The 16,763-nt window shown below is 33.0% G+C and overlaps 1 protein-coding gene across 2 annotated transcripts in view; it reads right to left on the bottom strand.

Annotated features, from left to right (window-relative positions):
* Positions 1–647: 647 nt before the first annotated feature.
* Positions 648–16,763, bottom strand: part of LOC127737293 (pyruvate kinase-like) — a 43,157-nt gene continuing 27,041 nt past the window's right edge. For both annotated transcript variants that reach the window (XM_052247881.1, XM_052247880.1), the window contains exons 6-11: positions 14,636–14,778; positions 12,875–13,002; positions 12,338–12,488; positions 10,478–10,800; positions 8,609–8,727; positions 648–6,728 (exon numbers count right to left, since the gene is read on the bottom strand). In XM_052247881.1, coding sequence (XP_052103841.1) covers positions 6,466–6,728; positions 8,609–8,727; positions 10,478–10,800; positions 12,338–12,488; positions 12,875–13,002; positions 14,636–14,778 — 1,127 coding nt within the window. In that variant the 3' untranslated portion in view covers positions 648–6,465. The remainder of the gene's footprint in view (positions 6,729–8,608; positions 8,728–10,477; positions 10,801–12,337; positions 12,489–12,874; positions 13,003–14,635; positions 14,779–16,763) is intronic.

Genomic DNA, 16,763 nt, shown 5'->3' with positions numbered 1-16,763 from the left:
ATCAGTTTGATTTGACAAATTTTTACTGGAGTTATGGGACTTTGACTCAACTCCTCTGGTTCTGTTTAACAGAAAGATTTCATACTTAGTAGGATTGTTTGTCGTCATGTGTAGTTGACCACCTTTTAGATATGACCATTTTTATAGGAGTTATGGGACTTTGCAATTTTTTTTAGTATTGTGACAATAGCACCTAACAGAATTCTCTCATATTTGGTAGGATGTTTGCAACAATGTGAAGACCATATTATACTGTCATTTAGATCTAACCATTTTTACAGGAGTAATATGACTGACAATTTTTGGAGTATTTTGATAGTGATACCTTGTGAACACAACTCCTCTAAGGCCATTTGACAGAAAGTTCTCATACTTTGCCATCATGTATATGGAACTGTCATTTTGGTATCACCATTTTTATTGGAGTTATCGTAATTTTACCATAATTTGAGTATCTTACCACAATGACACATTGTGACATACAATTTAATTCCTCATTTATACAGTGCTGGGGACATAAAGCTACAGCATGGCAATCTTGTTCATGACTAAGATAACTCCTTTGATGATCTTGTATTACTGATCATTTTTGCTGCTTATACATTGGTTAAATGGGATCTTGTGACATATTTAACAATTAACATGACTAGGATTTGGAATATTTATTTGAATCTATTAATTCTCATTAAACATGTTTGGTGTAACAAGATATATATCATATAAAATATTTTCTCTAATTCTTCGTCAATTTATCCCTTTCTGCACCCATTGTATAAAAAAAATTTAATCAACGTGTGGTTCGTTTGATCTCAGTTCTTCATTGGTTAAAATCCGATTATGACGTCGAATTTTCTTGCTTTCCTCTGAATTTCCTATTGTGACGGCATGAAAAAAGGCGACCATGCCTGATGACGTCACATAGAAAGAACACATCTTTTTGCAGATCATTCGAAAAGAAGGAATAAATTTGCCTGCGTATTGTTTGAAAATCATTAGAGAAACAGATTCCACCACCAAATCTCGTGTAATACGATATTTATCCACTCTCGACAGTTAAATTTTAAATATTTAAAACGCTCGGCGAGCCTCGCGTTTTAAATTTGAAAATTTAACTGTCTCGAGTGGATAAATATCGTATCACATTCGAGGCAGTGGTAGAATCTATATTTATAAGGCAGATTCAAAGTTTAAAAGTGTCTTATCAAGGAATGGTAATGATTGTATAATTTGCACTGATGAAATGCTTGATTGGTGTTCTTGGCTACCAGTTGGTTGTCATTGCAGGGGCACAAATCAACTGTTTTAACCATTTGCAAAGAACACAATTAACCATTTCTTTGTTCACACTTCCTGTACATTGGGTGTCTGTTTTAATTTATTGTTTTAAATCTTATACCTGTTAATTATCATTAACATTCATAACATTCCATATTTCAAACATTTTTTAAATCTTGAATATTCAATAATAAAATGGTGTATTATTCTAATAAACATATAAATAAATCCAGAGTATATAACAGATAGATAAGCTATAATATAAATGAGACATTTCCTTAAGTACATGAATAATCACCATTACCATATGCATTTCAAAAGAAATGAACAGATGCATCAAGTGCACATGATACAGGGCCGTAACTAGGCATCGGAAACAGACAAGGCAGGGGTTTGAGGGCTGCCGAAAATTGTAATATTAGGGTCCGAAATAAAACTTGTTACATCCGTTTTTGTTTCATATTTACCGTATATAGAACTGCATTAGGCTATCAGAGCCGGCTGACAGATACTTGCCTCAAATTTTGTTCCATCAAACATGTATCAATTTACAGTAAAATACATGTTTGATATTAGAAAAAGCGGGACAAGTGTGTGTGGTCAACCATTCAATAAAAATAACACACATTTTAATACTGAACACTTTAATAAAGCCTAAAGATTGGAACCTATAGTCATGATAGTCACTGTATGTGAATGCTAGTTCGACCTTTCTTGTGCCACTACGATCCCATTGTTTGAGAACAGCTTCTTCGATCACTTGCCCGACATTTTCCGTACCAAGGGTTTGTATAGTCTCATTATACAAATCCTTGTCTGTACGATGGACGTGAAGCATGGCTAATTTCATAATCTATCCTTATTAATTGTTGACTTGCACCATGTCTTTATAAAACACCGAAGGGCAGAAAAAGATCTCTCACATGAGCAAGAACCGACCAGTAATGTCAGTAGTAGCTTTTCCTGGGAAAACAAAATCTCTGACGTTCGAATTTGTTCAAGACACTTTTTGCTGGAAATAAATAATTGCAGAACCAAATGCCGGTTTACTGGCAATGGTAATCAGGCAGAGAGTTCGATACCTAATATAGTTGAAATAAAAGTGCAGAAGCTGCCCCTCAACATTAATTACTATTCAAAGTATGCATTACTTAGTTCTTGATATGAAAATGCAAGGATATTTTCTACCCCTGCATGCCTAGCTTTCTCCATTTTCTTTTTTTTTTATTATTATTGGGTTTTTTTTGCCAGAAAATCAGATGAGGCAATTGCCTCGTCTGCCTCGTCAGTAGTTACGGCCCTGTGATAGCTAGTGCATATTGAGATTGTAGGAGAATAAAAAGTAATATTAAGAAGGCATCTAATCAGTCAAGTTAGTCAAATGGCTCTGTAGAAAAAAGTTGACAAAGGATATGACTGTTAAAAGTCTCGCTTTGAAATATCCTACTTGATATGTGTATTAGATTTTGCAAAATATAAATAATCATAACTATATTCCTACAGGATTAAATGTCAAGATAATTTTGGACAAATTGGATGGTAAGAAGACACATGAAATTAAACAAGCATAACTTTTAATTAACAAATCAAAAATTCTTTGAAAAATAATGGTGTTGATAATATTGAATTCAAAATAACAATAAAGACTAGACTAGATACTCTATGCATAACTATTACTCTTAAACATAAATAACAAAAACTTCCCATTCTCATGGCACACAGTAATGAAAAGTTAAAATCTTATATAACATATGGAAAAACCAACAATATATATAACATAAAAATGAGATGCAGCTATACCTGTAGCACTATTAAACAACTAACTCAACTGAGGTATAAAAGTATTGCTATCACTATTCATTGTAATAAGTATAAGTCTTTATTTTGTAGGAAATACTTTCTTGTTAACCCCTCTCTGTTGATGGAATAAGCACAGACATACAAGGGGGTCAATTTGAAGTCTTTCCTTTTTGTATATCCTTTCTCTTCTATGCAATCTTCTAATGACATATTTAATCTATCTTATATATAAATTAGATATGGTTGCTTCTTTTTCTTCCAGTCTAAGTAACAAAGAACAGTAAAACCCAAATCTATCAAGTTTCTATTGATTCTATGTGAAAGGTGGTATAACTTGACAAGTTCCCTACATGTAGAAAGTACAGTAGTTTAACTTGACAAGTTCCCTACATGTAGAAAGTACAGTAGTTTAACTTGACACGTTCCCTACATGTAGAAAGTACAGTAGTTTAACTTGACAAGTTCCCTACATGTAGAAAATACAGTAGTTTAACTTGACACGTTCCCTACATGAAGAAAGTACAATTTCATGAAAAGTCCATGAGGCATATTTCCATGAATAAGGTATAATCTGAAACAAATGTTAACCTGTATTGCATTATACACTTATTAATGAAATATCAGCTCAATAAAATAAGGCAAAAAATAAAACAAATACAACTGTTGGAATTTTATATGATGATATGACAACGTTAATATGATATGGTTACTGAATAAAAGCAATTTTATCCAGTTGTTTTCTTTCCCATGAAAATAACAAAGGCATAATTGATTTCTCAAGATATATAGATAATGTAAAAAAAATAGAATAATGGATGACAATTCCATCAGTATTAAATGACTAAAACTTTGCTGTGTAAATTCTGTACAATATCTTACACTTACAGTTTGTAATTTTTGCATATAAAGTGTTTTATAGCAGGCTATACAATATAATATTGGCACTAAATTATTATTGGGTTTAAAAATAAATATACAAATAGAAATGTGACTTAGTTAATGTTTTATGATCCATCAATGGAGGATGTGTACTGCCTGATACAACTGTACAATCAGTTGATTATTTCAATAAGGAAAGTTTGTAAATTTGAGGGTATGGAAACCAAGGAAATCAAGGTTATTTTATTACTTATAGTGACATGCACAACTACAGTACCTGTGAAAATATTGAAGTTTCTGGCTTTTATTGTACAATGGATTAGGGAAGTATGGCTAACAAATGAATATAGCACCATTGTATAAAGTTTTACCAATAAACTTGTAACCATGTATAAAGTGACAAGTTTTTGAGAGTCAGAATTCTTAATGTCAACCACAATTATATCAAGAAACTCAGTATACTAGAATATCCTGCCCTCATCAACTCTTGCCTATTATGAGCTAACAGTGTATTTTCGTTTAGAAAATTATAAACAAGTGAAATGTGTGATGACAGAGTTAGTATAAAAACTTAAAACAGGCAAGAAAAATCAATGGCAATTTATTTGCTTAAAATAGCAAAAATGTGAAACAAACTGAATAGGCTGAACATGCCATCCATATGTACCTCCCTATATAGTACTGATTTACCAAAATTCCCATATAAATAATAAAGAAAGAAACGTATTTGCCTATTATTATCCATTATTCTTCCCAGTTGGACAAAGGCCATGAGAAAAATGTTCACACAAACAGACTATCAAGCTGATTCCTATATTTAACCCAACACATCAGGTTGTATGATTCCTATATTCAACCCAACACATCAGGTTGTATGATTCCTATATTCAATCCAACACATCAGGTTGTATGATTCCTATATTCAACCCAACACATCAGGTTGTATAAACATGAGGTACACAACATCAATTAATGTAACAGACTGATCTATTGGCTTGATTTATGGCAAGTGGTTTAAGCAGAGTGGCTGATAAACAAAAACAGCACCAAAAATGACCCAGACAATGAAAACAACATAAAACAATGGAAGCCTATATGCTGAAAATATACATGCAAATGATACTATCAAAAAATAAATAAATCTTTCATAATATCTTAATAAAAAAAAAATGTAACACATATACCATAACTCAACCTTTACAAGGTAACAATCCAATAATTAATGGTTTGGACAATTATGAATAAGAGACAATCAGTTGCCTGCTCTTTGCTTTGTATCTAATATTTAAAAACTAAGTGTTTAATTGATACAGGACTTATATGAAAAACATGTTGTTGTAAAATTAGAACATTTTATAATGAACATAATATTATAACGCATGCCTAATTTGTGGAGAATTCTTGAAAACAAACCCAAGTTTCTATGGTGTTTGAATAAAAAATTTACTTTGGGAATACAATACAGTTTCTGTGGTAACATTTTTTGGGCAAAAGTAAACATCACAATTTTCTAATGGCACTGTGAGTTCAAAAAAGATGGTCTAATGAAGCACCTTTTTTGGTTCTTATATAAAAAACTAAGGGAAAGTGCCATTTTAGGAACTTATTTAAATTTTTCAACATCATAATGATATTCTGCATTAAAATGACCAGACAAGTTCATCCTATTCATTTACCAAAACACATTAAACTTGAGGTAGATCTGGTGTCTTTTTCTGAGCATCCCTTCTGGGCATGTTGCAAAAATACTTTTTAGGTTTAAAAATATTTCACTCAGTATCATTCAATATACAACAAAACACCTAAAAGTTGAAATTTAAATATTAAACTATCAAAAATTAAGTGTCCTTAAGAGTATTTAATTTTTTAGAAAAAAATCCGTTCCAAAAATCAAGGGCAGATAATTATTTCCAATTTGTTAGGACAATTTTTTGTTCTTTCTTCAAGACAATAAGTCCCGTGACCCCTACTTTTAATTGATATTTTGGAAGTATTTATGAAAAGCAATTCTCCAATTGAATTTTAACTAATTCTATTGTTTAATGTTTCCTCAATATGGAAAAATAAGATTCCACTATATAACCCATATAAAATAACTGTGATTTCTTTCATTTCCATGTATTTTAACGAAAAAAACAAGGTTCGTGAGACCAATACCGTTATATTGAAATTTGAAAGTTTATTGATACAGAAGTCTTTTACAGAAGTTTAAGAAAAATCTATCCTCAAACATTTAGACACCCCAGCTACCTTAACTAAGAAAGGATTGAACATTTTTTGCAATTTCAGGAAACAAATAGTTGAACTGATCACATCTCCTTTTTATCTTTAATATAATCAACATCTTCATACTATGGGAGTCTACATCCACTGTATTAAATAACCAATAAATTGTTAGTATTTTGGAAGTATTACATCTACAATATCTGACTGTTTTTAAAATATTATGGTAAAATATCAGCTGTATTATATCCCCTTAAAAATGATGCAAGCAGAATAAAAGATATCATTTCATCTATGAATTGGATGATCAGTAACATCTAAATCTAACAATTCCTCAGACATGGAGCCATGGATTCTGACATACATTTGTGGACTTTCTGAGGTGGGACAGGTGATAATTCGCACAGTGTTTGTCCTGCCTGTACCAGCCTTCCATCCAGTTACTAAGACACAGATATCTCCAGAATCAATATACCGTAATTCTTTAGCTATCATTAGACCATTGTTTATTCTATTATCCACATCATTTATCCATTCTGATGTTCTCTCAGCTGAAAATATTAAAACATTATAGATATCCATTCTGATGTTCTCTCAGCTGAAAATAGTAAAACATTATAGATATCCATTCTGATGTTCTCTCAGCTGAAAATATTAAAACATTATAGATATCCATTCTGCTGTTCTCTCAGCTGAAAATATTAAAACATTATAGATATCCATTCTGATGTTCTCTCAGCTGAAAATAGTAAAACATTATAGATATCCATTCTGATGTTCTCTCAGCTGAAAATATTAAAACATTATAGATATCCATTCTGCTGTTCTCTCAGCTGAAAATAGTAAAACATTATAGATATCCATTCTGATGTTCTCTCAGCTGAAAATAGTAAAACATTATAGATATCCATTCTGATGTTCTCTCAGCTGAAAATATTAAAACATTATAGATATCCATTCTGCTGTTCTCTCAGCTGAAAATATTAAAACATTATAGATATCCATTCTGCTGTTCTCTCAGCTGAAAATATTAAAATATTATAGATATCCATTCTTCTGTTCTCTCAGCTGAAAATATTAAAACATTATAGATATCCATTCTGCTGTTCTCTCAGCTGAAAATATTAAAACATTATAGATATCCATTCTGCTGTTCTCTCAGCTGAAAATAGTAAAACATTATAGATATCCATTCTGCTGTTCTCTCAGCTGAAAATAGTAAAACATTATAGATATCCATTCTGCTGTTCTCTCAGCTGAAAATATTAAAACATTATAGATATCCATTCTGCTGTTCTCTCAGCTGAAAATATTAAAACATTATAGATATCCATTCTTCTGTTCTCTCAGCTGAAAATATTAAAACATTATAGATATCCATTCTTCTGTTCTCTCAGCTGAAAATATTAAAACATTATAGATATCCATTCTGCTGTTCTCTCAGCTGAAAATATTAAAACATTATAGATATCCATTCTGCTGTTCTCTCAGCTGAAAATATTAAAACATTATAGATATCCATTCTGCTGTTCTCTCAGCTGAAAATATTAAAACATTATAGATATCCATTCTTCTGTTCTCTCAGCTGAAAATATTAAAACATTATAGATATCCATTCTTCTGTTCTCTCAGCTGAAAATATTAAAACATTATAGATATCCATTCTTCTGTTCTCTCAGCTGAAAATATTAAAACATTATAGATATCCATTCTTCTGTTCTCTCAGCTGAAAATATTAAAACATTATAGATTTTAAATCTCTTCTATGAACTTATTTTTTTTTACATTTCAATATCATTTCATAATGGGTCATATAAATATCATAGTAAATAAGACGTCCAAGATTTCTTTTGTTTTACCTGTATTTAGATGTCCCTACTTATATTACATAACATGATCTCTGTTTGAAGACCTTGATGGTGTCTACTGGTAGGTTTTGGTACAGTACGAACGATAAAAAGTTTTCTGCATTCAATTACTTCAGTTAACAATAAAAAAACAATTGGTTAATTTTAAAAAGTATAATTTTCCAAAAATAACAGTAAGCTTCTTCTTTTAGACATCCAACAAATCACAATAGGCCCAAGAACATTTTGACAATCACCATAAAAATTTAATCAATTTGATGTTAACAGTAGCTGGAAGTGACACCTGGTAGATAATGGCATTCCTAGCCTGAATGTGATAATCACTTTTCATACATTGAGCTAGACATGTTTGAGTGTTTTTAAAACATGGAGATGATTGGGAGTTATGAAAAGGACATGTTTTGGCATCCTACACAAGCTAGACATGTTTGGGCGTACAGTGATGCCATATGGACTCGTTTGGAGTATGGGACATGTTTGATGGGAAGGACACGTTTCTGAGTATTACAAATATCATAAAGTATAAGATAAAATGCTGTTTAGAAAAAAAGCATACTATATACCTTGATAAAGTATGGGTAAAACTCCTCTGTGAAGATGGAGGCTTCTAGCTGTGTGAGGAAATCTTGTAATAGCTATGATTACACATGGTGGACGGTATTTAGCAATCAGTGCTGCTGACCTGGAACAAACAATATATATACAATCAGTGTTGCTGACCTGGGACATACAATATATATATACAATCAGTGCTGCTGACCTGGAACAAACAATATATATATATACAATCAGTGCTGCTGACCTGGGACAAACAATATATACAATCAGTGCTGCTGACCGGGAACAAACAATATATATACAATCAGTGCTGCTGACCTGGGACAAACAATATATATACAATCAGTGCTGCTGACCTGGGTCAAACAATATATATACAATCAGTGCTGCTGACCTGGAACAAACAATATGTATACAATCAGTGTTGCTGACCTGGGACAAACAATATATATACAATCAGTGCTGCTGACCTGGAACAAACAATATATATACAATCAGTGCTGCTGACCTGGAACAAACAATATATATATACAATCAGTGATGCAGACCTGGGACAAACAATAATAATACAATCAGTGCTGCTGACCTGGAACAAACAATATATATACAATCAGTGCTGCTTACCTGGGACAAACAATATATATACAATTAGTGCTGCTGACCTGGGACAAACAATATATATACACTCAGTGCTGCTGACCTGGAACAAATAATATATATACAATCAGTGCTGCTGACCTGGAACAAGCAAGTGAAACTGCGAGTTACTGCTCACTGATGATACCCCCGCCCAAATACTTGATGGTAAACAGGAAGTTGTCGAGTGATGAATCTGAAAACGCATCACATGATATAGCTGACTTATATAAACCCTGAAACCAAATTTCAGAAATCCGTATGATGTAGTTCCTGAGAAAAATGCGACGAAAAACATTCATGGGACGGACAGACGGATAGACGGATGGACAGACAGAGGTAAAACAGTATACCCCACTTTTTTAAAGCGGGGGTGTAATAATATATATACAATCAGTGCTGCTGACCTGGAACAAATAGTATATATGCAATCAGTGCTGCTGACCTGGAACAAATAATATATATATACAATCAGTGCTACTGACCTGGGACAAATTATATATATATACAATCAGTGCTGCTGACCTGAAACAAATAATATATATATAATCAGTGCTGCTGACCTAGACAAATAATATATATACAATCAGTGCTGCTGACCTGGAACAAACAATATACAATCAGCATACCAAGATGATACTATATTCGAGATATATATTGAAGCTGTGATTTAAAGTTGTTGTAAAAAAACACAACAGAAATTGTATAGAATGCAATGACAATGATAAACCAGAATAGTCCTGGTTTCAGTATTTTCTACCTTTAGAAAAAAATTGTGACCTTTTAAGTTCTGTAAAATAGTAAGTGACAAAAATAGTTGATTGACAGAATGTCGGAAATAATTGCAAAATCTTTTGAAATACTATCAGGCAGGTTTAAAAATATTATTACTGCCACTGTTTAAAACCACATATTTAGTTACTTTTAATTATATCTATATAAAAGTCATAAAATATATGCAACAATACTGATGTAAGATAGTAATATATGAACAAGATGTTATAAAATTGTATTGACAAATATTTTGGCATTTGGGCTCAACAAATGGCCTTCTTATATATATATAAAATTTTTGGAGAGCCATTTTTTTTGTATACCAATACTTCAAAAAGATGCTCAATTTTTCCTGATTCATGGAATCAATTTCTTTTAAATTGTGTGTAAAGATGAAAGTCACAAGAAGAACTGGAAAATATTTTTAGTTTTGAACAGCCATTGTTTAATTCTTATCATCATACCTGCCAGTGGCAGTTATAACAACTATGGCTCTGGCATGACATTTCATTGCCGCTTCAACAGCAGACAAAGCCGCTGTATGTGTGGCATCAGTGGGCTCTGACTCCACCATTACTCTGAGATCACGGAATAACTGATCTCTGTATAAAGCCTGCTCAGCTTCTCTACTGACATTGCATATTGTTTGTAATGATTTCAGTGGATTTTTGCCTCTGGCTGTTTCTCTTGACAACATCACACTATCAGCACCATCTATGACAGCATTTGCAACATCTGCAACTTCAGCTCTCGTTGGACGAGGGTTCTGAATCATACTAGCTAGCATCTGAAAATATAAACGTTCTCTAAAAAATATCTTCCATGTTAAGATTAAGAACTTCATCATGTGGGTTTCTGGTTGAGATTTATTTGAAGTAAACATTAGTAAAAATTGACAATGTGACCAAAAGATCTTATACAAATTATTCAAAATTAAGCCTTGTGGAATATGATGTGAAAACATAGTCAACATTCATCCATATTTTATGTAATTGAGTTTGTTTTAATTAAAGCCATTTCAGTTTTGTTTTTTGGGGGCTTTTATAGATCAAATCAAAATTACTAATCAATGTTTGGTATATACATTTGACTTAATGTATATATATATATACAAGTCTAAATTGAAAACAACGTTAAAAACTATGATTGCGTTGGATAAAAACCGCAATTTTTATACGTGTGCATGCAAAACAAATTTCTATATATATATATATGAAATTGAGAATGGAAATGGGGAATGTGTCAAAGAGACAACAACCCGACCATAGAGCAGACAACAGCCGAAGGCCACCAATGGGTCTTCAATGCAGCGAGAAACTCCCGCACCCGGAGGTGTCCTTCAGCTGGCCCCTAAACAAAAATGTATACTAGTTCAGTGATAATGGACGTCATACTAAACTCCAAATTATACACAAGAAACTAAAATTAAAAATGATACAAGACTAACAAAGGCCAGAGGCTCCTGACTTGGGACAGGCGCAAAAATGTGGCGGGGTTAAACATGTTTTTTGAGATCTCAACCCTCCCCCTATACCTCTAGCCAATGTAGAAAAAACAAACGTACAACAGTACGCACAGTAAAACTCAGTTTAAGAGAATTCTGAGTCCGATGTCAGAATAGGAAACAAAAGAAAATAAACAAAATGACAATAATACATAAATAACAACAGATTACTAGCAGTTACTGATATGCCAGCTCCAGACCTCAATTAAACTGATTGAAAGATTATGTCTTCATCATATGAATATCAGGCACAATCCCTCCTGTTAGGGGTTTAGTATTATACCGTCATAAAATATATGAGAAGAACATAACCCGTTTATATATATATAAACAAGTCTAAATTGAAAAACAATACATATATATATATATATAAACGCCTAAAAAGTGTATACAAATATAATAAAGTTAAAATGCTTTTAAAAATGCAGACATACAAAGATTTCTGAATTACATTCAAATAGTAAAGGGCTACTGGTTTCAACAACTATCATCAGGGATGATACTTATTCATTTAAAAAATAAAAGAATGTGTCTGAGGACACGAATGCCACTGCTCAAGCTTTGCAATTTTCCAAGTTAAAAAGGGGCATAACTATTGAACAATGAATGAGTCACTGCCCAAATTCGAACTCTGTCTGTGTGTAGTCGTTATTAACATTGTGTATGAGTTTCCCAAAATTTGCATAAGGCTTACTTAAGTTTGAGTGCGGAAACAAAAAATGAATTGTCAAGGGTAACACTTAATGCCCCCATTGCCTACGACGGGGGCATAAAAAAATCCTTTAAATAAACAAATATGTTCATCCTACTTCTTGTTTACCTGTGTTGCACATATAACAGGCTTGCCCACATTGTTTGCTCTGCTGATCATCATTTTCTGAGCAATGAAAACTTTCTCCGGAGGAATGTCAATTCCCAAGTTTCCCCTGGCAACCATTATACCGTCTGACACATCTAATATTTCATCATATCTGAAAAAAGATAATTGAGTAGAAAATAATGACACCTATTTTAGCTGATAAATTAAGCTAATTATATCACCCATACCTACTGAAACTTATATCTTTTGGACAGGATAAGCATATCATTTTAAACTGTGTATCATATTCAGGACTGACTGTACAAGTTTGAAATCCAGATATATCACTAGATAAATAACATTTACTTATAATTAGAAAATTAGCATTTTATTGGTAAATTCTAGAAGATTCCAGTAGTTTCTATTAGTAAACATACTTCTTTGTTAACTTTATACAAACGTCTAGTTCTTATAGTCTGTACTTTTAATAGCCCTTTTGATAGAAAATCTGTGTTTTTAAGATATTTACAAACAAGATAGTTAACAGTAAAATCTGACCTTCTGATTCCTTCATAGTTCTCTATTTTGGACACAATCTTCATTGTCTTTGCTCTCTCTCCAAGATATTCTCTTATTTCATGGACTAAGGCAGGATCATACACAAAGGAGGCAAATATCATATCTACCTAATATAAACACATTTAAATTGTATCATTTACCTGGAAAATAATTATCTGCATATTAGGTATTTATTTAAAATGGCATAGGATGGCCGATATTTAATTTCAAAGACTAAATGTAAAAATAGAATTTACAGTATCTAATGAACCAGACGTTATTATGGCCATATTGTTATGACATATCAGATTTAAAAATTCTCTCCATTATCTGAGCTAATGTATACTATCTGGACCATGTCATGTTAATGTTGTTTTCCTTTTTTTCTTTTCTTGAAAGATTTGGGTGTTGGTGGTTGATGTGGTTTGTAATACTGTGGAGCATTTTAGGTGAATCCTGTTACTCCCTTTTTGTATCTTATTCTTTAGTAATGCGGTGAAGCAGTGACATACAGTGCCAGAGGAAGAATTTGGTACAGTTAAAATTTTTGATGGCAATTCGTTCTCTTCTGTAACATTCAGGATCAAATAAACTATTTTCCTTGACCTTGTAGATTTATTAGTGTCCTCTATTAGCTGTGTTAGTAGATTATTTATTTATTTCATTGCTTGGTAGAGCAGTGGCTTGCTGTGCCATTAGGTTCAATAACAGTCTGGTACAGTGGAAATATTGAAAGAAAATCATTTGTACTGTTGTAACTGTTATTTTTCTATTTTGAGATCTAATGATTTATGATTACAAATATAAAAACGTTTGATTGGAAATGGTTATGAAAAATCAGGAGATTTCTCTGAGAAATGGACAAAGATGCAAAACTTTACCAAATCATGTGTACATATGGACAAAAGCACAAACAGAACTAAATCATATGTACACATGAGCAAAAACACAAAACTTAACCAAATCATATGTACACATGAACAAAAACACAAACTTAACCAAATCATATGTACACATGAACAAAAACACAAACTTAACCAAATCATATGTACACATGAACAATAACACAAAACTTAACCAAATCATATGTACACATGAAAAAAAAACACAAACTTAACCAAATCATATGTACACATGAACAAAAACACAAAACTTAACCAAATCATATGTACACATCAACAAAAACACAAGCTTAACCAAATCATATGTACACATGAACAAAAACACAAACTTAACCAAATCATATGTACACATGAGCAAAAACACAAAACTTAACCAAATCATATGTACACATGAACAAAAACACAAACTTAACCAAATCATATGTACACATGAACAAAAACACAAAACTTAACCAAATAATATGTACACATGAAAAAAAAACACAAACTTAACCAAATCATATGTACACATGAACAAAAACACAAAACTTAACCAAATCATATGTACACATGAACAAAAACACAAAACTTAACCAAATCATATGTACACATGAACAAAAACACAAACTTAACCAAATCATATGTACACATGAAAAAAAAACACAAACTTAACTAAATCATATGTACACATGAACAAAAACACAAAACTTAACCAAATCATATGTACACATGAACAAAAACACAAACTTAACCAAATCATATGTAAATATCAACAATCATTCGGATGTACATGAGTTAGTAAATATGACGAGGCAGATAATAATAATAATCTTCTTACTGAACACTACTAACACAGGGCAAACAGAATACTGATAATTACATGATTTTCTAAAGCAAAGTCCAGTTCTTGTTTATCTTTGTCTGACAGTTTTGGTTCCTTCAGGATGAGTCTAGGTACAGTCCATAACATCCTTCCTCCCAACTCTCCTGGTTCTTCTACTTCACAATCTACATAATCTTTTCCTACAAGAATTAAAGTTTCTTTAATACAATAATACATAATAAAAGTTTAGAGTTCCAATATCCCCACGTGTTGCACATATTTTATCCATCCAAGGGCAATAACTTAAAAAATAAATGGGGAATGTGTCCATGGGACACAAATGATGCCCCCACTTGCATATAACGTTATAAAGGGATATAACTCAAGAACTGTAAAAGTGACACTACCCAAATGTGAACTTGATCTGAGTTTTGTGGTAATAAGCATTGTGTATAAGTTTCATAACATTTGGTTGAGGCAAACTAAAGTAAGAGAATGGAAACGAAAAAATTCAGCAATTTTTCCATTTGTAAAGGGTCATAAATCTAGAATGGTAAAAGTGACGCCACCAAAATTGAGACTTTATCAGTGTTTTGTGGTAATAAGCATTGTGTATAAGTTTCAAAACATTTGGTTGAGGCAAACTAAAGTCAGAGAACTGAAACAAAAAATTCAGCAATTTTTCCATTTGTAAAGGGGCATAAGTCTAGAACAGTAAAAGTGACGCCACCAAAATTCAAACTTGATCTGTGTTTTGTGGTAATAAGCATTGTGTATAAGTTTCATAACATTTGCTTGAGGCAAACTAAAGTTAGAGAACGGAAACCAATTATGGGACGTTCGTATGTTCGTACGTACAGACGGACAAAGGTAAAACTTAATGCCCCCTCCTCTACAGCGGGGGCATAAAAATGTTTTTTTTGTTTTTTCAAACTTTTTACAAATACAATGAAGGCTTGAGAGCAAATACAATGCAATTTCCAATATAATTAATATTTCCAAGGTCATAATTCTTTTAATAATATTTGATCGGCACTGATTTTCTAATTTGTCAAAGACATTGCTGATATGAACCTATGATATAAGTTTTTTAAAATCTGGCACGAATTGTACACATGAGAGCGCTAACAAGACAGGACAGAAGGACAGACGCACGGTATTTCTATGTCCCCCGCAACACGTGGCGCAGGGGACAAAAAGGGATGAAAGGAATTGCCAAAAATATGAACACCATTATTTGGAATATACTTTTAATATAAAAAAAGGCAAAAGAAACCAGGGGGACTTTTTAAATAATAATTCAAGATAAACTGACGACACAATAGCAAAAAAGAAAAGACAACGAAAACAAAAAACACAAACAAGTCCACCAAACACTACATAGAAAACTGAAGATTGAGCAACACCAACCCTTCCAACATCTAGGGGTAATCTCAGGTGCTCCTGAGCAACACAAACCCTACCAACATCTAGGGGTAATCTCAGGTGCTCCTGAGCCACACCAACCCTACCAACATCTAGGGGTAATCTCAGGTGCTCCTGAGCCACAACAACCCTACCAACTTCTAGAGGTAATCTCAGGTGCTCCTGAGCCACACAAACCCTACCAACATCTAGGGGTAATCTCAGGTGCTCCTGAGCAACACCAACCCTACCAACATCTAGGGGTAATCTCAGGTGCTCCTGAGCCAAACCAACCCTACCAACATCTAGGGGTAATCTCAGGTGCTCTAGAGCAACACCAACCCTACCAACATCTAGGGGTAATATCAGGTGCTCCTGAGCAACACCAACCCTACCAACATCTAGGGGTAATCTTAGGTGCTCCTGAGCAACACCAACCCTACCAACATCTAGGGGTAATCTCAGGTGCTCCTGAACAACACCAACCCTACATACATCTAGGGGTAATCTCAGGTGCTCCTGAGCCACACCAACCCTACCAACATCTAGGGGTAATCTCAGGTGCTCCTGATCCACACCAACCCTACCAACATCTAGGGGTAATATCAGGTGCTCCTGAGCAACACCAACCCTACCAACATCTAGGGGTAATCTCAGGTGCTCCTGAGCCACACCAACCCTACCAACATCTAGGGGTAATATCAGGTGCTCCTGAGCAACACCAACCCTACCAACATCTAGAGGTAATCTCAGGTGCTCCTGAGCAACACCAACCCTACCA

Source organism: Mytilus californianus, unplaced genomic scaffold (genome assembly GCF_021869535.1).
Source record: "Mytilus californianus isolate M0D057914Y unplaced genomic scaffold, xbMytCali1.0.p SCAF_4, whole genome shotgun sequence".
Classification (NCBI taxonomy): domain Eukaryota; kingdom Metazoa; phylum Mollusca; class Bivalvia; order Mytilida; family Mytilidae; genus Mytilus; species Mytilus californianus.
Note: the sequence above shows the minus strand (reverse complement) of the source record. Positions and strands in the feature narration are given on the sequence as shown.